The sequence below is a fragment of the Rhinichthys klamathensis genome, unplaced genomic scaffold, assembly GCF_029890125.1.
Source record: "Rhinichthys klamathensis goyatoka isolate OS25496 unplaced genomic scaffold, OSU_Roscu_1.1 h1tg000254l_1, whole genome shotgun sequence".
Lineage (NCBI taxonomy): Eukaryota > Metazoa > Chordata > Actinopteri > Cypriniformes > Leuciscidae > Rhinichthys > Rhinichthys klamathensis.
In genome coordinates this window covers 3,605,799-3,632,079 of record NW_026606776.1, presented here as the reverse complement: position 1 = coordinate 3,632,079, position 26,281 = coordinate 3,605,799, and the positions used below count along the sequence as shown (strand labels likewise).

The following is a 26,281-nucleotide window of genomic DNA, read 5'->3' as shown; positions in this document are numbered from 1 at the left end:
TCTTAGATCTTTGAGTTCAGCTCATAAAAAAAATGGGGGCAAAAACAAAAGTGTTGCGTTGATAATTTTGTTCAGTATAGTTATCAGTATCCCAGAAACTTTCAATGTGTTGGACCTTCTAGACATACCATACCTAGAAATTATATGATTTCCATTACACGAGAGTAGATGTTAAAACTTCATGCTGATTTGTACTCGGCTTTCGCCAAGATAAGCAAAACTAAGACGTAGCTTTACAGTAAACTATGCTTCTCCATCCATTTACGCTTCTTTCCATAAGGTGGTGTGACTCCCCTTCTGTCCGGCGTTAACGGCAGCAGTGTACTTGGCGCGTTAGCGCACGCGACGGCTGCAACTACAGGACCAGCACGACAACCGTCTGGATTGAACCGAGTAGGGGAAATCTCTAGGGTCTTCAAGTGGGCACCTTCCGTCCTCAGTGTTTCGTCGACTAGCCCACGACACCTCAAGAGGGCTCGACAGTGACTCTGGCGTCCCAGAGTCACCCCCCTCCGTCCCCCACTCAACTCAGCCCAGCTTACTGACCTCTACATCCCTCCTGCTGCTGAGACCTAACCACAATCTCACAATCTCTCCGCAACCCGACCATACGCGCCAACCCGTTTGACTAAGGCTGTCGAGCCCCACTGGTGCGTTAATATGCAGTTTCAGTGGACAACGGTTCCGTATGGCATACCACCTACCGCAAAACACAATATCTGCCCAACCACCCGTCATTCACGCAATATCCACAGGAACGTATACAAATAAACCAACAGACTCTTCAAGTTTTCAAGAATTCTACGAAACCGTAGCGTGGCGGCCTGTACACAGCCAGCTAGAATCTTTCCGTCTCAACCACAGCCAGTTGCTGCTCCTTTCTGCTGCTTCAGATAAGTTCTTTACTGTGCGACGCAACTTTTGGCCGCTGATTCCGATGTCTCTGAGGAACCGGGTTGTGGAGTGTGCCACAAAACCTCGACAACCCACTTCCACTGGATAAACCTGGACTCTCCATCCTCGCTGTTCTGCTTCAGTGGCCAGATGAGCATACCGCAGTTTCTTCCTCTCATATGCCTCATCTACCACATCCTCCCATGGCACTGTTAACTCTATCAGTTGAACAATGCGTGCTGATCCAGACCACAAAACAATATCTGGTCGTAGGTTAGTGGTGGCAATCTCAGGTGGAAAAATAAGCCGTTGGTCAAGATCAGCCAGCATCTTCCAGTCCCTAGCAGCTTCCAGTTGTCCTGGGCGAGAATTGGTGTTAACACCTTTTCTTGGTGGTTGCTCGCCTGGGCGGAGGAATATTGTCTTCTGCGTGTAATGTTTTGCTAGAACAGGTGGCAACTTATTGGTCATGTTACGCTTGCCTTCTAATGCTAAAGCCAAACATCGCAGTACTTGGTCATGGCGCCAAGTAAATCGACCTTGGCTAAGAGCCACCTTACATCCTGTCAAAATGTGCCTTAATGTGGCAGGTGATGAACACAAAGGACAAGAGGGATCCTCTCCTACCCAGAGGTTTAGGTTCTGCGGTGATGGGAGAACATCATATGTTGACCTAATAAGGAAACTGATCCTACTCTCTTCCATTGACCAAAGGTCTTGCTATATTAGTTAGTCTAGTTTATTAGTTGTTCTGTGGGCTGCTGACTTTTGTTCATTGTATTCAGCTGCAAGAGAATATTTAGCAAAAAGACACAGAATAAATATGTTTAATATCTAAATGTTTGACTTTTTTACCGTATTGGAATCGAAACTGAGAATCTATAAGAATCGGAATCGATAAGCAGAATCGGAATTTTAATCGAAATAGCTCAAATTCAAACGATACCCAACCTTAGTTCTATCTATCGGTTCTTGATTGGATGGAGGCAGATGTGAATGCAAGTTCCCTGTCGATTGTAAGAACGGGGCGGGGTTTAAGAGGACTCAATAAGTGAAGTCCGGCACACTTTACCAGAGAGAATTAAAAAAGGACAAGCTCAAAAATAAAAAGAAACATATGCATGGATGAATCATTCACAATACGATCAATGACATGCATTTAGAAAATACATAGTGTGCATTTTCATTTCATGCCAACTTTAAGCTGTGATTGAAGAATTTTATAATTGAAGAATATATCATTTTACATTTTAAAATTTCACAAAATTACTTCAGCTTTAACATATTGCTATCTTAAACACTGACAATGATAAGCTGCATATTACACATGCAAAAACATGTTTAATGTTACCTCCTGCACCTAGTTACACAGGTTTACATTTATCTCAATTGCTAAGAGTATTATTTTTGCTGAGTTTAAATCGGCCGCACTGTGCTCTGCTTGGCAAAATGTCTGGTGTTTTTGTGAGGAAGTGCCTGTTGTGTATAAAGGGTAAAGAAAGGCCTCAGCACGCTGAAACTCTGTGGAACAGAAATGCGGAAACCCTGCTGTCTGACTAATGCATTATTTAACTGCAGGCATTCCCTTAAAATGGCCCAGGCAGGCTTCTCCCCTTTTTTGATGTACTACTCATGCATCTGTGTGTATATCAGTGGTTTGGGAATTTTTAAGCCCATTCTGTCTTTCTGTCTTTCAGGTGGTGTACCTGCAGCAGGCGGAGGTGAACAGAGAGAAGGTGTCCCCTATGGACCAGAGCAGCATTGATGGAGTGCAGGACATGTCCATGTTGGCAGAGCTTCATGAGGCCGCCATCATGCACAACCTTCATCAGCGGTACCAAAAAGACAGCATCTATGTAAGAATCTTACAGACACCTGACCTCACAATGCTCCATGAGTCCTTATCAGGGTTATTATTATATGCTACAACTAAAATAATTTAAAAACACTTCTGTTAGCTGAAATAAAACTATTTAATTTTATAGGTTTACGATGATTAATGTGTTTCAGTGTCTTCAGGTTACTTGTCCTGTCCTCTTAAAAACAGTAAACGCCTCTTAGGCCCCGTCCACACTTCTGCGTTTTCGTTTAAAAACGGAGACCTTTTGCTACGTTTGCACCTCCCGTCCACACTAAAACGGCAAAAACGGAGACCCAAAACGGAGAAGTTTAGAAACGCTGCCGATCCGTTTTTCGTTTTGATTCTCCGGAGGGCGTTTTAGTGTAGACGGGTCAAAACGGAGGACTTTAGAAACGATGACGTAGTAGAGGCTCACGCTCGGCTCTATGATTGGGTGTCATCAGTCATGGCGTATCTTTGCTAGCAGCTGTTGTACAAGTAAATTCTGCATTTTACAACGCTATAACTGCCTACATGCGCCGGAGTCAAGCTACTATTCGCGCGATCTGTGACAATTCCCGTGTGCAGCGGCGGCCCAGAGCATGGTGGGATAATTTTATCAATGAAGTTGTGTTTACACCGGCACGTGCATGCCCAGTGTTGGTGCATGGTCACGTGATCCGCGTTTTCAGTCGTTTTAATGTGGACGGAGATCAATTCTAATACGCAGCTAAAACGCTGGTGTGGATGGAGATCGTATTCGTTTTAATTATCCGTTTCTAAACTAAAACGTAGTAGTGTGGATGGGGCCTTAGATATCTTGAAATCTCTTCCACATTGAAGTTCCCTTTGTATCTGTCCCCCAATTAAAAGTCTCTTCACCTGCTATAGAGGCCAAAAGTGAATGATCCCTCTGAATGTTAATAGCGTTGCTCCACAGAGGTGAACAGGTAAAATCACAAAATGTAACTAAATACACCATGCTTTATTTACAGGTGAAACTTTGAAAAATTTGAATATCGTGCAAAAGTTCATTTATTTTAGTAATTCAACTTAAAAGGTGAAACTAATATATTATATAGACTCATTACATGCAAAGTGAGATATTTCAAGCCTTTATTTGTTATAATTTTGATGATTATGGCTTACAGCTATGAAAACCTTTTCACAATATTCTAATTTAGAGTTTGGGGTTTTCATAAGCTGTAAGCCATAATCATCAAAATTATAACAACAGCACAGAACCTCTTCCATCCAGAGAGTCACTAGACCTAACTAAACTTTTGACTTCATTTTTATTTGTTAACAATAAACTATGCATATTATAATTTTATTGTATTGCAGTAGAATTTGTCTTCAGACAAGAGTAAAAAATTAATGATTAATCAAAGCTGTAGACTTGTGTTTAGGACTCATCCTTCAACACATTGAGCTGTGGTTCTAAAGTGGGCACTGTTAGTTTGAGTCGAGCTTATCATTTCCTGATCTTGTTTCCCCATCATATCCTTTCCACTCTATACATAGGCTACAGGCCAATAAAAGAAAAACAAAACAAGGATCTAGATATTTTACATGAAAGCGTTACAACGATTGTCATTATCATTGATTTCACCCTAATATAAATCATTACAGGTTTGCACATTTTCACCAGGAATTCTCTCCACTTTTCTTCATACTAGTACTTTATGAAAAAATAGGTCAGTTAATGCCTAAGTGTTCACTCCATGTTTCCTGTGTAATCAATCCTGTGTTGTTTTGTATTCTGAGTTTTAGGGTGGACAGCTCTCTGACTGACTAAGAGAGGAACTGGAGTTTCCTGCCTTAGTTTAACAGAGTGATATTAACTCAAAACATCTCAGCCTGGGACTGAAAGGAAACCCTGTTTGATTAAGGAATTTTCCTTCTTCAACAAAAACATCCGAAGCCTAATACATCCCAAACTGGGTTTTCAGACAAAACTAATGTGATGCAGGATTTATTAAATTGTGTACTGTAAATAATAGCCTGAGTAAATGTTCCATTGTTTGCTTTTATTTCCATTGTTTAAAGTGAGTTATCGTGTGAAATTATCTAGTTTTATCTAATATCTAATTATCTAGTTTTTTTTTTAACAGAAGATTCAAACTGCACACTGCAGGTGCTCATTGCAATGTTTTTTTTTTGTAATTAGGGATTAGAATTTATGCTAATAAAAAAAAATACCATTAAGTTTTAGGGTCAAACAATCTTACATTTTTAAAGTGAATAGTGACCCAAGATGCACTTAAGCCAAAAGTATACTTCGATCGTCTGCGTTCCGTGATGGTCTGCGCACTGTCCGTGTGACGTAATTTTGGGTTATTCAACTCACTTTTATCCTTCATTATCCTTCCGGGACATTTTTTGGAAAACAGCTTAAAAATCATACTTTTTTTTTATGTAAAAATGCAGTTTTCTGTGGTGGGTACATTTAGGGTTAGTGGATAGAATATACAGTTTGTAGAGTATAAAAATCATCATGTCTATGGAAAGCCCCAATAACTCTACAATCTACACCAGAAGCAACTGTTCCCATGTCGTGGCGTGGCGCAAAAGCTAAAAGCTGTCTACACTGGACGTGAAAAAGCGACCATTGCAAATCCATTTGTCCTTTGTGTCAAGTAGCGCAAGCACTTGGAGTACGACATAAATAGAACAGGGCATAAGTTTAATATTTGGGATGTGTTGTGTCGTGCCAGATCCAGTGTAGACAGAATCACTGAGTGTGTTTACATGCACATTCTTAACCCGGACTGGAACTGGAACCTCATTTGTCTAGACAGAGCCATACGTCACAGACTGCTGGTTTAGAGCTGTGGCCTGGAGGAACTGGTATGACTCACAGTCTGAATTATGATCCAAACATTCAAGCTTGACCTTTGCAAAATCCATAGAAAAAGAGTCTAAATCCCTTTTTGTAAGGACTGACTGGGACAGAGTCAAGTATATTGAAAGTTTTCAGCATGATTACAAAGCTTTTATTCATCAGATTCTTTTTTAATCTTCCATCATGTGGTTTTAACAAACCCAGAACAAGTGATAAAGTGAGGCACCATTTATAAAGTATCAGTCCCAGTGTCAGGCCTATCCCAGGTAATTACTTGCAACAGTTCTGAACATGACCTGCCCTGTTTAGTTTACTGCAGAGGGACAAAAACATCAGACAGTCATCTATACCTCAAACACATCATGCCATTAATAGGATCATAGGTCCAATAACCTGCTCTAACAAGTCAGATAATAGCTGTATTGTTGTTTATCTCTTTTTATTTGTGCTGGTAATGAAATTGCAAGCCTTATGAGACACAGTATGATGAATAGCTCTAGTTCTCATATGCAATGGAGGAAATTATGTATGCATGTTTTTTTTTAAATTAGCAAAGGTCAGTGTAATGTGTTTTATTAGAGCTTAAATAACATATCTCTATCAGTGTCTGAAAATAGCTTATGCATTTACTTGTTATTTGAATATAAAACTAAAACAGCATGCAAGGCTTTATTTTATCAGCTTTATTGTTGATCTTGCTTTAGACTGCAGATTTGTGTCATGTTGTGCTCAATGGAGTGAATGTGATGGTGCTCTGCTGCTCTCTTATCCCATCTTGGGAAATGGATACTGTAATTTACCTTTCCCAGGATGCATGTATTGGGGTTGATGACTGATAGCAAGCGGTTATCTGATTTATCTTAGAAGAGACACAGCCAACCTGAATGAGAATGACTCCCCTCTTGAGGTGGTGGTAGCGACAAAATAATTTTTGCAAGGACAACATAGACACACTTTTCAGGTCCATTGTGATTTTTGTACAATATCAGCATAGTTTTTTTTTCTCAAATCGTGTGTTTTGCTTCTTAACAGGTTTGAGATTTTTGAACACCTCATAAATAGTTGCAGTAGATCAGGGGTTCTCAACTCTTGCCCTCGAGGTCCACTTTCCTGCAGAGTTCAGCTTTAACCCTAATCACACACGCACACACCTGAACTAGCTAATCAAGGTCTTCAGGATTACTAGAAAGTTACAGGAAGGTGAGTTTGAATCAAGGTTGGAGCTAAATGCTGCAGGAAAGTGGACCTCGAGGGCCAGAGTTAGCGTTGCCAATTTAAAAACCTTTAAAATCTTTAAGACCTTTAAAAATTAAATTAAAAAAACGACTAGCGACTTTTTGGACTGTTGGTTAACATGTAGTCAGTCTCTATATCATACTCTTCCCATTGTCTGACAGAAAATATGTAAATGAGAACAGCTTTATTGGACATTCGGCTATATATTGTAATAAAATACAGTATATAAGCACGGATTAGGTGAGATAACAGATGTAAAGTGCGAACAGTTGGTGCATTACGTTATGGTAGCGACATTTAGCTACTTTTTGAGCAGGTTTTAACTACTTTCCATTGAAAAGAGGAGGCAACACTGGCCAGAGTTGATAATCACTGCAGTAGAATATAGCCATGTATGAAATCAGTGATTATTACAAGCCTACAATAGATTTTTTTTATTATCCAAGCTCCCCTTGTTGTAGCATCCACAGTGTTGTGTTTGGCTCCTCTCCAGGCATCCAGGAAAGTCGCAATTTAATCTTATCACTGCGCCATTGTTAAGATCAGCAAGTCATATTACTGCTGGTGGCCAGTGAGCATGGGTGTTGTTAGCCTCAATATATACAAATTGCAATCACACACCTGCACATAAACACATTACAAAGACCAGCATGTACCGATGCATTTAATATTAAAAGAGATGGATTTAAGTTGTTACAGTGCGCATTGATAAGGAGACACTTTATCCACAATCCTCTCATGGCCTACTGACCCTGACACAACCAGCTTCTAATGTGAAATGTGACCTGATCACATACTGATTGTTAAAGTTCCCTTTAAATGTCCCTTCATTTGTGGATATAAACTAAAATATGCACTGATCACAAATGTGTACATTTGTCTCAATATGCTGGTTTTATTGTTTTACTACCTCCTGGCTTTCAATAGTCCTTAACTTACTGCCTCTCTTTTTCTGTCTCACAGACTAACATAGGTTCTATCTTGGCGGCTGTGAATCCTTATAAGTCGATCGGAGGGCTGTACGATCCCTCCGCAGTGGAGCTGTATAGTCAGCATCATTTGGGCGAGCTGCCGCCACATATCTTTGCTATTGCCAATGAGTGTTACCGCTGCTTATGGAAGAGGCATGATAGCCAATGTGTGCTGATCAGGTAATACAAGGCTTCAAACTTTTTTTTGATTTAGTCAAGCAGACAAACCTGCAGAACAAGCATGAAAATAAATAAGATACTTTCTTGAAATGTAGTCTCAAAAGATAAAGCTTTATTAAAAAAAAAAAAAGTAGCTCTTCAATAATAAAATCATTTATTGTCAGTAACATCAGTGTGTGATCGAGGGTTGCAGTGTTGTAAGTGCTCAGAAAAACAAAAATAAAACACAACACAAACAATGTCCCAAACCAGTCCCCCATTGGCACAGTTGGCAGTCTCTTTTAAAGAAGCGTCTGAACCACTGCGACGACAGGTATACCCAATGGACTGCAAATTGAAGTAATTTGTGGGCGGAGCAACCAATCACAAAACTCCAAAAACCAAACAGCAAGGGTTATCACACTCTATAACTTCTACCTGGAAAAAATCAGTGATGCTTTGTGTCGCTTGTATCTTGTTTTAAAGCATGTAGATAATGTGAGGAAGGTTTGGAATGCTTTAGGCCTTATTCACTGACTGAGAACTGATGGGGGATCCATTATTAGATGTTATCTCAGTGTACTAATCTCATTTGTGTTAAACCTAAAGGCTGAGTTTGAGCAGTTGTGGTTTAGACTTTTGCCACAAAATGCTATCAGATTTCACAGCATTGCAAATTCAATCAGGGTAACACAAATGTCAGTGAAGGTCATAAAATGAATGTGTGTATGCATGTGTTTAACAGTGGTGAAAGTGGAGCTGGGAAAACAGAAAGCACCAAACTACTGCTGCAGTTCCTGTCTGTCATGAGCCAAAACTCTGCCGGGACACCGCCTACGGAGAAGAGCACGCGCGTGGAGCAAGCCATCGTACAGAGCAGGTATAGCGCATGCCTCAACACACACAGCCTAAGCATTTATATGCACACTCAAATGCACAAACCTTTATACTTTTCTTTCTTGTGCAGTCCCATCATGGAAGCATTTGGGAATGCCAAAACAGTCTACAACAACAACTCTAGTCGTTTTGGGAAATTCATTCAGCTTCATTTCTCTCAAAGCGGGAACATCCAGGGAGGATGCATCGTCGACTGTATCCTCCTCACTGTATTCATACATAGTTTTTGTATACAGAGATATCTTGACCTTTACATATGGTACCGTACCCTTGTGAAAAAGAAGTGAGCTTAATTGTATTGAATGTACACTTGTAGTGTACTTTAAAAAAAACTTGCAGATAATATAATATAATATTACTGAAATAAAACGCCACTTAAGTGTACTTAAAGAGAGTATACTTTCATGACTGTGTTTAAAAAGTGCACTTTGTAATCATTTAAAATTAAGTTTTACCCTAAAGTACATTTTAAATATTATGTTTTAATAATATTTCGCCATGCTTTAGAAAAGTACTGTACACTTTGATAACATACTAAAGCACATGTAAACTATTTGATTATCATTTTAATTGTACTGTGTTATTCAGTATTACATTAAAGTTAACATTTTAAATGTATTAAATTGCAATTTCATCATCACAAATGTGTAATTACAAATATATTTAAATACATTATAGGTTTCAATCAAAATTAAATTATATGACAGCTTGTCAATACATTTGGCAGTACACATTAATCATATTTCAACAACAATACAAGTAATTAGGAAAATACATACAAAGATTAAATAAGTCCTATCAAAGTGTGTGAAAATGCAACATGCAAGTTAAAGAAATTGCATTTAATATAAATTAAACTATAAAACTATAATATATTTGTATTTAACACAATTAAGTGTCAGAAAACACTACATTCAGTACACAGTTAAGTATTCTTTTAAAAGTAAATTAGTGTACTTAAGTGTACTTCTTTTCCCCCCACATTTCTGCCATAGTAATGAATGAGTGACTGAGGTAACATGCTTAACCATGTTGTTCACAGTACAGTTTACTACAAGCACAGTTTCATGCAACTGTATTTCCCTTAATTCTTGCCCCTTCAGATTTGCTTGAAAAGGTAAACCTTGCTGTCTCCTGTGTGACTCACCCCTAACTACAGTACCAGAAAACAATCTTCTGTGATCAACTGTTCACAGTATAAAACCAACAATTTTTCTGTTAATACGATTTGGCACTGGATATCTTGTCAAAGGCAGAATCACTCCCCCATTTTGCAGAGAAACAGTGTCTGCCAAAGTGAGATTCTCGCCCACTCATCATATGTGATCTGATCTGTGTTCCAGAATCGAGTGGTAAGGCAGAATCCAGGGGAGAGAAACTACCATATCTTTTATGCTTTGCTGGCTGGGACCAGCAAAAGCCAAAAGGGTGAATAAACACACATGCATTTACACAACGCAGATGATGCTGGTATATTAGTATCAACTAAAAAACACACTCATGTTGACAGACTGAATGATTAGATATGTCTCTGTTTATAGAGACATATTTTCTAGAAGACTCCCCTGAAGTTTTTCATTACCTGAGTCAGTCAGGATGTGTGAAGGACCGCAGTCTCGATGACAAGCAGCATTTTGATGACGTCATGGTATAAAAAAATCAAATAGATTAACATTCTTAATGTAGACAAAAAACTAAGAGCAGCATGATGCGTTCTCTCTTTTTGTCTTCAGGAGGCTCTGAAGGTCATGGAGTTCACAGAGGAAGAGATCAGAGATATGTTTAAACTGCTGTCTGGAGTTCTGCAACTTGGCAATGTGGAGTTCATGACAGCAGGGGGGGCGCAGATCACCACCAAACAGGGTGAGAGGTGTCATTCATCTGTTACTGTTAGATATACCATGGTCTGTCAGAATACTCAATTCTGATTGGCTGAAAAGTGGGCATTCAGTCTAAATCTGACAAGTAGTAGCTGACAAAGATAACCGGCAACCCTCCGATTCACGTTGGGTGGTTCTTTGCCTCTACACCGTAGTGCATTACAACCATGTAATACACACCTAGCCGTGGATTATCCCTTACATAGCCTTCACTATTATGTGTTTGTTAGTAATTCTCTTCTCTACTTCCTTTAGTTGTCACTAATGTGAGCGAGCTCCTGGGCCTGGACAGTTTTCAGTTGTCTGAGGTTCTGACCCAGCGTTCCATGATCCTCAGAGGAGAAGAGATCTGCTCTCCACTCACAGTGGAACAGGTACAATCATATATATATATATATATATACATATACTTTCTCATAACAACATGCTTTTATAAAAAAAAAAAAAACTTGAATAGTTTGGTATTTATTCTCTTCTGACTCCACTCATCCATTTTCTTTTCTCATTTTTGATTGACAGGCGATAGATTCCCGGGATTCAGTTGCCATGGCGCTTTATTCTCAGTGCTTCTCGTGGATCATCATGCGAATTAATCAGAAGATAAAGGGCAAAGATAATTTCAAGTCTATTGGAATCCTGGACATCTTTGGTTTTGAGAACTTTGAGGTTTGAGGCCATACAGATCACATGTTCATTCACACAGATAGACACACATAATATTTTTACTGAGATTCTAACACAAGTGTTTCTGTGTTCTGAAGGTGAACCGTTTTGAGCAGTTCAACATTAATTATGCTAATGAGAAACTGCAAGAATATTTCAACAAACATATTTTCTCTCTGGAGCAACTGGAGTACAACAGGTAAAGACTGACATCCGTGAGTGCATGAAAAGTTTGGTCAAGTCCAGTCACCTTTATTTATAGCGTTTTATACAATACAGATTGTTTTAAAGTAGCGTTACAGTGATAAGCAGGAAAATAACGATTCAATGATGCAAACAGTATTCAACTGCTGTAAAGCAGCTCTAAAAAGACAATAGTAAACAGTCATCATTCAGTTGAAATTAGTTCAGTGTTGATTCATTTCGGTTTAATAACTGTGTAAAGTACAATTATGAAATGAGTTCAATTCAGCTATAAAGCAGCTCTGCAGAAAACAGTGATGTCATCATCCAGCTAAGTTGAGTTCTCATCCAATAGTGTCAGTGCAGTCAAATCAGTAATATTGCTGAATATTAAGTGTCCCCAACTAAGCAAGCCAGAGATGGCTGTGGCAAGGAACCCAAACTCCATCAGGTGACAGAAATGGAGGAAAAAACCTTGGGAGAAACCAGGCTTAGTCGGGGGGCCAGTTCTCCTCTGGCCAATGAACAAACACGGTGTGATTATGATTCAGGCTGCATCACAAGTCAGAAGTGAGATTGTGGATCAATACCGTTCAAATATTTTTCATCCAGTTTTGCTTGAAGATCGGATTCATCACCCCAGTATGGAGACGAAGCTGGCCATAGGGGTCTGTGCAGAGAACTTGGTTCTTGTGGTCTTTGCTGATGAAACTGTGCCGATGGCTATCGTGTCGACAAGGCCATCTCAGGGGATTGTTCTAGTAGACACGGTCTCTGCTGACATTCAGTGCTGAGATGAGGTCGTGTCTAGGTGCAGGTCCACCATCTGATCTGGATACGACCCGGATCTGGCTGACTACGGTAACCTTTGGATAAGGATGAGACAGACAGACAAATGTTAGCGTTGATGCCATTCTTCTTAAGATGTAACAAGTACATCTGGGGTTATGGGAAGTGTTTCCAGTTGACCTAATTTATGCAGCCTAACAATCCTTTAATGGATTTGAATTATATAAATGTGATGTGTATGCCAGGTTAAAGAGATGTGTTTTTAGTCTAGATATAAACTGACAAAGTGTGTCTGATTCCCGAACAATGCTAGGAAGACTGTTCCAAAGTTTAGGAGCTAAATAGGAAAAGGATCTACCGCCTGCAGTCGATTTTGATATTCTAGGTTTTATCAACTGGCCAGAATTTTTAGAGCGCAATAGACGCAAAGGACTATAAGGCGTTAAGAGCTCGCTCAATTACTGAGGAACTAAACGATTTAGTGCTTTGGAAGTAATTTGCAATATTTTTTAATGCAGTGTTGACAGAACTGTGCTAATATGGTCATTGAACCTTCCTGGTTCTAGTAAGAACTCTAGCTGATAAATTTTGGACTAGCTGGAGTTTGTTTATTAAGCGTGCAGGGCAACCACCCAGTAGGCCCTTACAATAATCTAGCCTTGAGATCATGAATGCATAAACCAACTTTTCTGCATTTGGCATTGAGAGCATATGTCGTAATTTAGATGTATTTTTAAGATTGAAAAATGTGGTTTTACAGATATTAGAAATGTGGCTTTCAAATTCAAGATTGGCACACCCAGGTTCCTAACTGATGACGAAGACTTGACAGAGCAGCCATCAAGTGTTAGTCAGTATTCTTGGTTATTACGTATTGAGGTTTTTGGTCAGATATTTAAAACCTCTGTTTTTAAGTTAAATACTTAACCCCTGAGTTAAGTAGGAAATTACTAGTCATCCAATGTTTTGATATCAACTATGCATTTCGTTATTTTTGTGAATTTGTATGTTTCGTCAGGGCGTGAAGATATATAGAGCTGAGTATCATCAGTGTAATAGTGAAAACTAACGCCATGCTTCCTAATGATATCTCCCAAGGGTAGCATGTACAGGGTGAAAAGCAACGGTACTGGTACTGAGCCTTGCGGTACTGCACTTGTGATTGATATACCTCTTAGTTTACTGCTACAAAAAGATAATGGTCAGATAAATATGTTTTGAACCATGCCAATGCAATTCCACTAATGTCAACGTAATTTTTGAGTCTATTTAAAAGAATGTTGTTGTCGATAGAATCAAATGCAGCACTAAGATTATAGAGAGATACAACCTCGATCAGATGAATAAGAGCAAATAATTTGGAACTCTAATAAGAGCAGTCTCAGTACTATGATACGGTATAAATCCTGACTGGAAATCCTCACAGACACAATTTCTTTCTAAGAAGGAACATAGTTGTGAGGATACTGGCTTTTCTAGAATTTTTGACAGAAAAGGGAGATTCGAGATTGGTCTGTAATTAACTAATTCTCTAGGATCAAGTTGTGTTTTTTATTTTTTTTATTTATGAAAGGCAGCATAACAGCCAGCTTAAAAGTTTTTGGTACATATCCTAAAGATGATGATTTAATAATGATGAATTAACAATATTAAGAAAAGGACTTCTGGACTTCTTATGGACTTATGGACTTTCAGTAGCTTAGTTGGTATAGGGTCTAACATCCATTTTGATGATTTGACAAGTTTAGACAATTATTCCTCTCCTATAGCAAAGAATGAATGTAATTGTTCATCAGGGGGTCTTTAATTTAGCCACTGTATCAAATAAATACCTAGGGTTGTGTTCTAAGAGAGTTGAAAAGTAAGCAGATCTAGCCGTTTTTAAGACCTGTCTGTGTGCAGTAACACTGTCCTTCCTCGAAATGCGAAATACCTCTAGTTATATTTTCTTCAAGCCGTGCGCCATTTTTCAGGCTGCTCTCTTGAGGGTGCGAGGGTGCTTTTTATACCATGGCGTTGGACTATTTTCATTAATCTTCTTTAAATTATGCTATTTTAAAGGTTCCTGATTTTGTTTTGGAGGTCTCTTACAACAGGTTTACATGCATCAAATGTCAAAAACACTTTCTTTTTTTCATAATACTGTATATATTGCATATCACTACATTTTTCAATGATTTTTAAACGACTCGTCTCTCTAAATCCCTCCTTTCCATGAGCCTACTCTGCTCTGATTAACCAGATGTCCCAGTCTGTTGTGATTGGTCTACCCCTTACAGTGCACGTCAGAAACAAAATGCCCATTACCATAAACTTCAGCTCCGGAGGCTTCCGCGATTCAAGCTCAGCGATTGTACACACAGTAAAGACAGTAACTATGGCGTCGATTTTACCATATCAATCCGAGCGCAAGTTTGATGATGAAACATTGGAAGAACTAGTTATTCAACCCGAACCTCCATCGCAAGGACGACTTGAGCAGGATGTTTCTCAGTGATATGCTACTCTGATTGGGGTGCATTATGAGATGTTGCAACTGTAATTCCTCACCATCAGCATTGACAAGTGTATGTCCATCAACAAACAGATGTGTATTTTTATCATTTATTGCGGTGCACATGCGGGAACTGTATCAATAACGGTGCATACATTAACCGAGCACTAACGTGAATGACTGATGTAACATTAAAGTTTGCCAAACAAGTCTTGCTCCATCCTTTATCTTTACTTAATAAAGTAGTAAGAACGAAAGAGAATCTGCATTAATAGACACAGTTTTAGGTAATAGTGGGCCCACAGCTGATTTGCAGAACTATTTCAGTAAGACAGTAATAACGTAAATTAGACCTACACAATATAAAACACAAAACTACGTATTTTGAACACCTGGTAGAAAATATATACATCAATAATTAATCATACAGGTTGTGATTCCGAGGAGCAAGTTGGTCCAAATAAACCGAGTATTGACCCATCTTTAAAGAGCAAGCGTTATGCGAATCCCGCGTTGAACTCAGAGATTTGAGAAGCAGTCGTCAACATGCAACATACGCTGGCATTATGCAAATGTATTTCTAGTGACATAGAACCGTTACGCAGTGGGATTACAAACAACTCGGTTAGATGGTTCTGAGTCGATTCTTTCTTTTGGGGGACAATAACTTTATTTATCGTGCACTTTTGACTTTACAATTTTGCAGAACGTTTATATTCACAAACAGCTATTTTACACACTGCATGAAAGGGAATATTCGAAAAACCATAATAGGGGCACTTTAAGCGCGGAAAAGAGAGTCAATAGTTTCTGTTGCAACATTAAGTTCTTCTAAGCTGTCTGGTATGTTGAGGAGGAGTTGAAACTGATCAGGAAGATTATTTATAAAGCAATCTTTAGTGGTAAAGGTGATAGTTCTACCATATTTGTAACGGAGATGGTTTTGCAGCCTTGGCTTAATGGTGTATTCACGAAACTAGATAATGATCTGAAATGCCATCGCTCTTCTGCAGAATTTTAACACCATCAACATCGATTTGGTCTGCTGTTACATCTATTCTTACATGTGTATTGTATCTCTTAAGTGCCAGATCACCTGAAAAGTTATTACAAATGCAATTTTAAGCATTTGAAAAGATTTTGTATACTATAACTAACAGATTCTGTCATACAGGGAAGGGATTCACTGGGAAGCCATTGATTGGATGGACAATGCAGAATGTCTGGATCTAATTGAAAAGGTAATCCAATCATGGTTAGCTGTTGGGAACAATTCAGTTTAATTTAGGTTGACTATTTATGCATTCATTCAATAAAAGTTCAATTTGATTATTATAATAGTAAGGTTTTCAGTTTTGTGTTAATTAACACTTATCTAATGTTGTGTTTATGCAGAAACTGGGCATGTTAGCTCTGGTTAATGAGGAGAGCCGATTTCCCAAAGGCACTGACTTCACCCTGCTGGAGAAACTGCATGGCAGACACTCTGTGAGTTATAATTTCGTCATACAAGCCAGGGACATGATACAATTCAACCAAGCATAACATGAATAAACTTACAAATGAGGTTGTTTATCCACAGACTAATCCCTACTATGTGAAACCCAGACTGGCAGACCATCAGTTTGGAATAAAGCACTATGCTGGAGAGGTATACAAAGTGTCTGTCTGTCTGTCTGTCTGTCTATCTGTCTGTCTGTCCATCTATCTAGCTAGCTAGCAGTCTGTCTGTTTGCCTGTCTTCCTTTTTTAATCTTTATATTTTTGTCTTCTTTTTTATAGGTCTTATATGATGTGAAGGGGATTTTAGAAAAGAACAGAGACACATTTAGAGATGATATACTGAACATGCTGAAGGATAGTAGGTAAGACACGAACACACAAATTCATAAACTCACACACTCGCTAAGGTAATTTTGTTCTTGTGTAGTTTAACCTGTGAGTGATTCTGTGTGTGTGCAGATTGGATTTCATCTATGATCTGTTTGAGCAAGTGAGCAGCAGAAACAATGAGGAGACCTTAAAGATGGGCACGGCCAGAAAAAAGCCCACTGTCAGCTCTCAGTTCAGAGTGAGATATAGCTTCCATATCAAGATTTTCATTAATAATAGACCTAGATTCACTAGTCAGTTAAGCCAGTGTCTTATTCACATATTGCTTGCAGCTACTAGGGTGACCACCATCAAACAAACCAAATGTGGGATGATTACTAAGTTTGTGTGGGACAATGTGGGACATGTTACCAACACTAAAACATAACCTGAAACTGTTATATAATGTCTATCTAACTTTATAAAAACATATGTATTCTGCCTTTTAGCTGATAAAAATACTTTGTTCTTTTGTCCCTTCCAGAAAACACCATTACATCACAATGTAACATAACATGTTTTTGTTTATTTTACATGTCATTTAAATTCAACATCACTGAGCCCAAAGGCAGCAGGCATCATGCAGATAACTATTGATAATGAAATAAATAATTAAATAAATAATTAAATAATGAACAAATAAAATATAAAACAACATGAAATTAGTTCATTGACATTCTTATATATTAAGAATATATTAATCCAAAAACGTTCATATTTTTTAGAAAGGATGTGAATTAAAACAACCACAGCAGGCAACAAGTTGATAAATTCTGTTCTCCTCCAGCACCAGAGAGCACACTTGGCTGAAACACAGGAAAACAGCAAATACCAACCAAATATTAAAATGATACTGGAGGCTCACATTATTCTATTCTGAATAAAATTTTAATTTACCGAATTATCCATTAGTTTTCTGACAGGGAACACATGGAACAAATCACCGCTCCACATTTTGATTGACAGCCGTCACAACCTTCTAGTGACCGTGTTTACTCCTTTCTTTTCAACCATTGGATAGGATTTTAAAAATGGCTGTTGTATTTGTACTTCTGACGAAGCGCTGTTAAATATAGGTGAAAAACTACACCGCAAAAAGAATAAATAAAATGCTTTCTTAAAAAGGCAAAAGTACACATGCGCGTTTTCTTAATATGACAATTAAAAACCAACAGACTGATGAAAATACGGGATATTTTCTCAATATGCGATGTGCGGGACAAGGCAAAAACGGGACGGGTGGTCACCCTACTTACAGCCCCTTTCGACTTGTCAGTGATTTAAGACATTTGATTGGTTGTCTCTTCTATCCTTCAGGACTCTCTTCATTCTCTAATGGCCACTCTCAGTGTATCCAACCCCTTCTTTGTACGTTGCATTAAACCCAACATGGACAAGGTTAGAGCAGTGACATCAACCAATCAGAATGCAATTTAAAAAATAAATTGTGATGTTATTCCACACACAATTTATCAATTTCAATAATGTTTTTTCTCTTCTATAGAACCCAAACAAGTTTGACCCAGATGTGGTTCTGAATCAGTTGCGGTACTCTGGCATGTTGGAGACAGTAAAGATTCGCAGAGCTGGATTCCCTGTCAGACGTACCTTTAAAGACTTCTTTACCAGGTAAGGGTTAAAACAAATATAGATACGAGTTTTTGCTGGCTCATGTTCTCTGGGAGACGTTTATGATTTTGTGGTTGTGTACAACAGGTATAAGATCATTCTCAATGAGAAGGAAAAGGCATCTGTGGCTTCCAATGGAGATGAGAAAAAAAAGAGCACAGATTTGCTGACACTCCATGACAAGACCAAGAAGGAGTGGCAGTTTGGAAAGAGCAAGGTGAGTGACCTTTGACATCTTCCTCTATAAATGTGCTTATTTATATCTCTTTTCAATTAATGGGACGGCATTAATGGTAGGCACATTTTCACTTGTGTTTTGTTTGATGGCACTAACCTGTGATAACCTTTGCCCCCTAGGTGTTCCTAAAGGAATCTTTGGAACAGAAGCTGGAGAAGCAGAGGGATGAAGTGCGAAGCAAAGCCGGACTGATCATACGAGCCTATCTTTTGAGATATACTGCCAGGTGTGTGTATTTCTTGGGTTTTTACACAGATTACATTAGATTGCATTTGGTTTCCAAAACATTTCAATACACAACATTTGTTTAATATCCTTTTGGATTTGAACATGTCACCTGCTTTTTCAAAACACACGCATTACCTATATGGTCTAGTTTCCAGCTTGTTCAGATGTGTATTTGTCATCTGGTCACCCTATATTACATTTAGGTTTTGTTCAAGTTTCCCATAATCTAGTAATTGTTTTTCCTCATAGAATAATACAAGACATTTAGAAATGTGCACTACTGTTCAAAAGTTTGGGGTTGGTTTGATTTTTTTTTAAATGTTTTTAAACGTATGAAGGCAAACGGTTTTTGTATATATTTGTAAATGCCTAATCTTTGCTTGTTAGTGCTTATCTCAGCCCTGTTTACACCTGGTATTAAGATGTGTTTTTGTCGATCGGATCACAAGTGGACGACTCTAAACACAGGTGTAAACGTAGTCTAAAACATTTTGAGCTTGTCCACTTTCGACCATTTCCAGAGGTAGTCGAAAACGCATTCGACCGGTTGTTTTCGTAGTGTAGCAACGGATTGTGGTTGAATGAGTTGAAGTGGTTGAAAGTGGACAAAAGAGACTGATTAAAACACTAGGTGTAAAAGGGAATGTGTCTCCCTCGTCTACTTGTGATCCGATCGACCAAAATGCATCTTAATACCAGGTGTAAACAGGGCCCTTGACATGACAACAATCAAGTCGTTTTTTAGTGACACCTTTTTAAATGCTGTCATCTGCCAGTTAAACTGTTACTTATTCTAAGGGAAATTACTGTGAATTTTGTACGGACTACAGAAAGAACTTTAAGAAGGCTCTGGACAACATTGTGACCATCCAGAAGAACTACCGCGCTCATCTCTATCGGTGGCGGTTTCAAAGGAAACGTGCAGCTGCGCTAGTTCTCCAGAAACACAGGCGAGGGCAAGTGGCAAGAGGAGTCACCCGCAAACTACGAGAGGAGATGAGGAAGAGAGAGGAGGAGGAAAAGAAAAAGAAAGAAGGGGAGGAGAAGAAAACAGAGGGAGACCATGAAAAGAAAAATGAGGAGGAAAAGGAAGGAGAGGAAGGGGCAGCAGAGGTAAGATACTTTAATGTTCCTTTTAAAAGCTTAGAGAACATGCAGTGTTTTTGTTTTTTATGGGCAAAAATTCCACTCACCCCTTGATATCATGAAATCACCATTAGGTGATTCGCTTTTCTTTTGAAGTTTCCTAAAAAAAAAATTCAGGGTCTTATCTTGCTTCAAACTTTGAAACTTTGCGTCATGATTATGCAATATAAGTTTAGCTGAACTTTAAAATGCTGATTGCCTGTAATTTTGTCACGTAGCTTTTTCTTTTTTTTCTGTGGAAGCCCATTTCCATCACATTAAGCCCGGGACACATTGGCCGATTGGCGATCTGGAAATGTCGGGGCTGTTTTTGAGCGTCGGATGACTTGTTTTTTTCGGTGTGTTCTGCACTGTTGGCTCTACTCGGACGGCGTCGAGTTTTTTGGGGTCGATTCAGCATGTAGAATCTGCGTCAGGGTGTCAGTGAGAAAGAGAACTCTGATTGGCTGTTCAGTTTAGTGAACTAGTCACTGCACAATAATAATAGCAAAACTGTGAACAAAGAAGACAGTACAGACAGAATGCTGTTCTAATTTTACGTCATTTTACCTGAGTGTTCCTGGGCGGAATTTTGCCCTGCAGCCTGCAGTGTTGGTTTCCCTTTTTAAATGATGAATATAGACAAATATATCTGCAGAAATAGAGAGTTATCTCCTTTACAAGCAGGCGCAGAACGCGCACGCTAGCTGACAGTCGGTAGTAGTAGTCCTTTCGGTGTGTTCAAGCGAACGTTTTTTGCCCCGACGCGAGGCGACGACAACACAGTTGGCTTTCATCAGGGCTAGTTCTTTGGCGTCGGTTTGGTGTGGCCCTACCTTCAGAAAAAAAAAATGGTAAATCATAATTATGACATAAAAAGTCACAATTGTGACATAGAACATTGAAAATATGCTAATATCAAAATATGAAAATAAAGATACAATTCTGACAAAAAGTAAAAAGGTATGTGAAATATTAATGACAATCTTGACTTTTTATGTCATAATTGACTTTTTATCTCATAAATTTGACTTTTTGAGTAAAAAAAATTACTTTTTATACCACATTAGAATAGAATGCTCAAAATGGCCATCATATGTTATATTTAGGATATAAAAAGTCAAGCTTTTTGTCATAATTGACTTTTTATCTCACAATTTATATGTTGTTTCTTTGGGGCTTTCAGAATTCCAGAAGGCATTTTTTTAAAAACAAATTTAAATAGAGCAACATTTTATTCTCAATGAAAATGTAAGACCACTCCTCCAAAACATACATGTTTATGTAGATACGTGCAGTCAACTTGTCAAATCATAGATTTTTTTCAAGCCTTCTGACATTGAGTCTAAAAACCTGTCAGAGTTACAGATAGGTAGTGTGAAAGTGTTTCTAATGTTTGTTTTTCTCTAACCAGTGTTTCTGTATCTTCCCTCTCTCCTGCCCTCCTTTAGTCTCCACGCACTGCTGAGGAGGCCCGTCAGATGGAGGAAATTCTGCGTTTGGAGCGAGAGATTGAGCGTCTGCAGAAGAAAAGAGAAGATGGTGTGTCTTTGCTATGTGAGAGCTCGAAACAAGAACTCCGATTACGGCGCGATGCAGAGGTCCTGCGCCAGAAGAAGAAGGCTTCCCGTGTCGCCACTGAATTTCTCGAACTACTCAACACCGGAGGTCCAGAAGTCATCCCTGGTAATCCTAAACAACCTGCCTCCAGACCGGCAGCTGCCACTGAGGAAGAGGTAGACGAAGGCTTCCACGCAGAGGAGGAGTGCATACCCCTTCCAGAGATCCCTCCTCCAGCAGAAGGTCCAGTGGATCAGGAGATCTTAGCTACTCTGCCACCTCCTCCTCCCGCTTTCGCCGAAGGCACGGTACCTTCATCTGCACCCAATGTTCCACCTGGGGCTCCGCCCCCACCTCCTCCCCCTCCTCTTCCTCCACCTCCTCCCCCTCTCCCTGGCGAAACCAAAAAGGAAGATGGAAAGCCTGAAGAGGCTAAAACGGTTAAAGAGGAGGATGGGAAAAAGGAGGGTGAGGACGTAGACCGCACCAGCAGGCTGACCGCACCGGAGTCTCTGCCGGACACAGAGGAACCCATCTACAGCATCCCCGGGGACGGCGAGTCGGACTATGACCAAGACGATCTTGAGGATGGACAGAGCAGCATTGCGGCAACAGACACAGAACACGCACGCAAGTCCACCTGCACCAACGCAAGCCAGGAGTCCTACAACCGCAGCTCAGATTCAGTGAGTTTTGTAGAGAGAATATGCACACATGTTCTAAGGCAGTGGCTCTCAACATGGAAGCTGGGGCCAAACAGCTTTTGAACTTGAATTTGAACGTTGGCCACTGCAGAATTTCACAGGTAAAACTTTGAAATGAGTCTTAAAATTATTTAGATTTAGTTAATATCATAATTTTAATTAAAACAATGAAAAACACCAAAAACAAAGACGTAAAACATCATTTTTTTTTGTTTATTGATTTTTATTACAACAGAAGTACAAGAGGTAAAAATTAGCAATAGATAGGTGGGCCTTCAAATATTGTCTTGGAAAAAGGTGGGCCTTGGCATCAAAAAGGTTTAGAACCACTGTATGGGACATGTAATTCCTACAGTGTCCATTTGGATCTTCATAATGGTAGCCCAATTAAAGGAAGGTAGCCCAATTCACACTTCTATTTCTTTAAGGGTGTATTCACACCTGCCTTGTTTGGTTCGATTGAATCGAACTCTAGTTCGTTTCCTCCCTTGGTGCGGACCTTTTGGGCAGGTGTGAATACAGCAATCGAACTCGGGTGCGGACCAAACAACCGAACCGAGACCCAGCTGAAGAGGTGGTCTCGGTACGGTTCCAAACGAACTCTGGTACGGTTCGTTTACGGTGTGAACATGAACCGACCCAATTGCAAGAAAGCACTGCGCCTTTGAGTTAACAGGCTTCCGTAGTCGGAGATTTTGGCATAATGGTTTGTGTTATTGTTGTTCAAGTGCGAAAGAGAATTCCATTCCGGCGCGCTGTCTGGCCACACGATACTGTTGCGCTTCTTTCTGCGCGTCGTGTGTGCATCATTGGAATGGAATGAATGAATGAGTGTGTGCATCAGGACATTCACATACAGAGCATTCTCTTTAGTCTAATCGCGCATAGATGCAAAAAAAGCTTTTGCAGTTCATATAATGTAACGATAGTTACAATACAAGGATGATGCTGCGTTATTCTGGACAAACTTAATCGCAAGCGTTAACATTGACAGCACTTGTTAGCAGTATAATAAGAATCTCATTATTTGAATGTGTGAACATAGCCCCTCTCTATGAATGAAAACTTTATACCTTATCCGTCTTCTGCGCGGTTTCTTCATATTGCGTTTGTACAGAATAACACAAAATTAGTAAAATAACAAATATTGCAGTACGAAATATCTCCATGCTGAGCCTTTTTTGCACTTCCTGATTTCCCTACTTGAGAATCCTTGTCCAATGAATGGACGACCTTAGCACACATGTGGTTTTGTTGACAAATTTTGGTTCACTTGCAAAAAGAGCAGTGTGAAAGCGAACCGTACCAAAAAAAAAAAAAAATTATTATTTGGTCCGGACCAAAGCAAGTGAACTATCGGACTTTCCTGGTGTGAATACACCCTAAGTTAGCTAGTAAGTTTTAAGTTAGTAAGTTAGCTAATAGTTTTTTTTCCCTTTTAAGTTAGCTAGTGTTGGGTTACATACTGTATATTATACAATCATACATACTGTATATTTGAAAGCGCGCACACTGGAACAAATGCTGGATAAACATGTTATATCTTATTGTGTAGTTTGCAATAAATGTCAGATTTGTGTCATAACCATTCTTTAGGGACAGCCAAGCTGTAAAAACAAGACTAGAATCACAGCGTGTATAAATGTGGTACTTGTATAGATTATTTTTTGTCTTAATCCAAAGACTGTTTACATACCAAGACGGTACACCAGTATTGCTATGAATGTAAGAAACTGGAACATGCAAAATGGCAGCTCTATTAATGCAACTCCTGCCTTCTAAATAAAACAGCCAGTCGCCAATTGGTTAAGATATGGCGTCACTGCAGTTGCTGTTAGAAACATATCAGATACATAATTTTAAATATGCTATTTAAATTTAAGTTTGGCCAGCAGTCTTGGAAAAACTTTTTTTTTTAAATAGATAGGGGTTGGTCTTTAATGCCTGAAATATCTTCCCGGAGACATTGCAAATATGGTCGCCAAGTGAACTGACTTTCTTTGAAAGGAACTGTGTCTTTCTCATCCTTCTTCTTAACCAAAATAGTGTCAGATGAAAAAAATAATGAGTGCAAAAATAAACTTCACAGACACAGAGGTACTTTCCAGGACAATCCATATAATTGTATTTTTTTGTTGTACTACTAGTAATACTAGTTATAAATACAATAACCCTAACAGAAAACATTCAAAAAATTTTACAATTTAAAAAAATATATTTACTTTATTTTTATATAGTTTTTACAAATGTGGATATGCCCTTATGTCCCCCAAAATAGGTTTTGTCAAAATATGAGTAATTAGGTTCACGCACATGCTTTCCCACTGGCTGATCATTCACTCTGTCTGTCTCTCTTTCAGTATGCTGAGAGCGATGATGAGCATGATGGGTACGTGGACACAGATGAGGAGGTATCCAACGGTAAAGTCAACATCTTGAATGGGAACGGACCTCCGTACTTCCACAGTTACCTTTACATGAAAGGTAAGAAATCAAATGATTCAATCTTTTTATACAAAATAAAGTCCCTAATGCAATACCTCAACTATTTTGACTCCAAGGCCCCCTGTTATTGTCAAATACATAATAATGTAATACCATCTCACAAAAAACAGCTTGGACACTGTTGTTCACGTGTTTTTGTCTCTTCTGTCTAATCCACAGCTGGGTTGATGATCCCGTGGCGCAGGCGTTGGTGTGTTTTGAAGGACGACACCTTCATGTGGTTCCGCTCTAAACAGGAGTCGTTAAAGTCAGGCTGGCTGTACAAGAAGGGAGGCGGACTTTCCACTCTCTCTCGCAGGAACTGGAAGATGCGCTGGTTCGTTCTGCGTGACTCCAAGCTCATGTACTATGATAATGACAGCGAGGAGAAGCTGAAAGGGACAATTGACATCCATTCAGCCAAGTAAGTTGAAGAGAAATAGGATTATTGTGGTATCATTAGGTGTCTGTGTCAGATAGGAAAACACTTTTTGTGATTTGTTGATAGTGATCATCTTACATTTACATTACATTTATGCATTAGGCAGACGCTTTTTTCCAAAGCGACTTACATTGCATTTCAAGGTACACATTTACATTCTTATAATTACTTGCTTTCCCTGGGAATCGAACCCATGAGCAACTCATTGCAAGCGCCACTGCTCTACTGTTTGAGCCATATGACTTACTTGACTCTTTTACATTTAGTTTTTATCAAAAGAGTCTTATAGTACAGTTCATTCAGAAACCATCTGAAGTTTTATCTAGTTTTTGTTTATCTGTTTTTAGGGAGATTGTGGATAATCATGAGAAAGAGAATGCTCTGAATATTGTGACAGATGAGAGAACATACCAGGTGTTTGCCGAGTCACCAGAGGATGCCAGGTACAGTATGCTGACAATTTTATACCAATGTGTTTTTTGTAATTGGACCAAATTGCTCTCCCTCACTCTGCAAATTTGCTCTCTTTCTCTTAGTGGTTGGTTTACCGTGTTGAGTCGGGTCCAAAATGCCACACCAGAGCAGCTACTGGAGATGTCACATGAGCAGGCCAACCCAAAGAACGCTGTGGTCAGTGTCCTTAGACTTCATGCACTTTAACCGTTAAACCACCTTTCTTTTATGACAACTGTTTTTTCTCTCTTTCTCTCAGGGCACACTGGATGTTGGATTGATTGATTCAGTTTGTGCTTCAGACAATCCTGACAGGTGAGTGTTGTCTTTGTTACAGAATGCTAGAAGATGGCAAAACTGCTGAACTTGCTTACAGCACTTAAAGTTGAAGTGTGCTATTTTTTCCATTATCCAAGCATAACAAGCAATGGACTAATTTCACATTACCGGCGTTCTCAGAAGCAGAAGCCATTATAGTTGGGTAAATTTCTATAGTGGTGAATGGAAACTACTACAAATATAATTTTTTGCAGTCATATTTACTCCAATAGCCAATTGTGAGAAATTGATTACGGTAGTAAAAGAGAAAAAGACAAATTTGCATTCTCTTTGTTGAATTGGAAACAATAATGCAGTTAATTAGTTTATTTGTAATTTAATGCCAAGGTAATATAACATAAAAATACTGTTATTAA

The 26,281-nt window shown here is 38.9% G+C and overlaps 1 protein-coding gene across 2 annotated transcripts in view; it reads left to right on the top strand.

Moving 5' to 3' along the window:
- The window catches only part of myo10l1 (myosin X, like 1), a 71,189-nt gene that overhangs the window by 33,458 nt on the left and 11,450 nt on the right, over window positions 1–26,281 (top strand). Inside the window, exons 3-29 of one of the 2 annotated variants that reach the window (XM_056266844.1) lie at window positions 2,592–2,750; window positions 7,779–7,966; window positions 8,691–8,825; window positions 8,913–9,037; window positions 9,946–9,959; window positions 10,186–10,270; window positions 10,384–10,490; window positions 10,576–10,705; window positions 10,978–11,096; window positions 11,242–11,388; window positions 11,484–11,584; window positions 16,026–16,092; window positions 16,247–16,339; window positions 16,434–16,502; window positions 16,634–16,716; window positions 16,814–16,922; window positions 18,041–18,121; window positions 18,228–18,352; window positions 18,440–18,569; window positions 18,710–18,816; window positions 19,649–19,931; window positions 21,395–22,189; window positions 24,568–24,691; window positions 24,872–25,115; window positions 25,481–25,576; window positions 25,670–25,763; window positions 25,846–25,901. In XM_056266844.1, coding sequence (XP_056122819.1) covers window positions 2,592–2,750; window positions 7,779–7,966; window positions 8,691–8,825; window positions 8,913–9,037; window positions 9,946–9,959; window positions 10,186–10,270; window positions 10,384–10,490; window positions 10,576–10,705; window positions 10,978–11,096; window positions 11,242–11,388; window positions 11,484–11,584; window positions 16,026–16,092; window positions 16,247–16,339; window positions 16,434–16,502; window positions 16,634–16,716; window positions 16,814–16,922; window positions 18,041–18,121; window positions 18,228–18,352; window positions 18,440–18,569; window positions 18,710–18,816; window positions 19,649–19,931; window positions 21,395–22,189; window positions 24,568–24,691; window positions 24,872–25,115; window positions 25,481–25,576; window positions 25,670–25,763; window positions 25,846–25,901 — 3,866 coding nt within the window. Of the gene's footprint in view, window positions 1–2,591; window positions 2,751–7,778; window positions 7,967–8,690; window positions 8,826–8,912; window positions 9,052–9,945; window positions 9,960–10,185; window positions 10,271–10,383; window positions 10,491–10,575; window positions 10,706–10,977; window positions 11,097–11,241; window positions 11,389–11,483; window positions 11,585–16,025; window positions 16,093–16,246; window positions 16,340–16,433; window positions 16,503–16,633; window positions 16,717–16,813; window positions 16,923–18,040; window positions 18,122–18,227; window positions 18,353–18,439; window positions 18,570–18,709; window positions 18,817–19,648; window positions 19,932–21,394; window positions 22,190–24,567; window positions 24,692–24,871; window positions 25,116–25,480; window positions 25,577–25,669; window positions 25,764–25,845; window positions 25,902–26,281 lie in introns of both variants that reach the window. The other variant, XM_056266845.1, reaches the window with a different exon arrangement.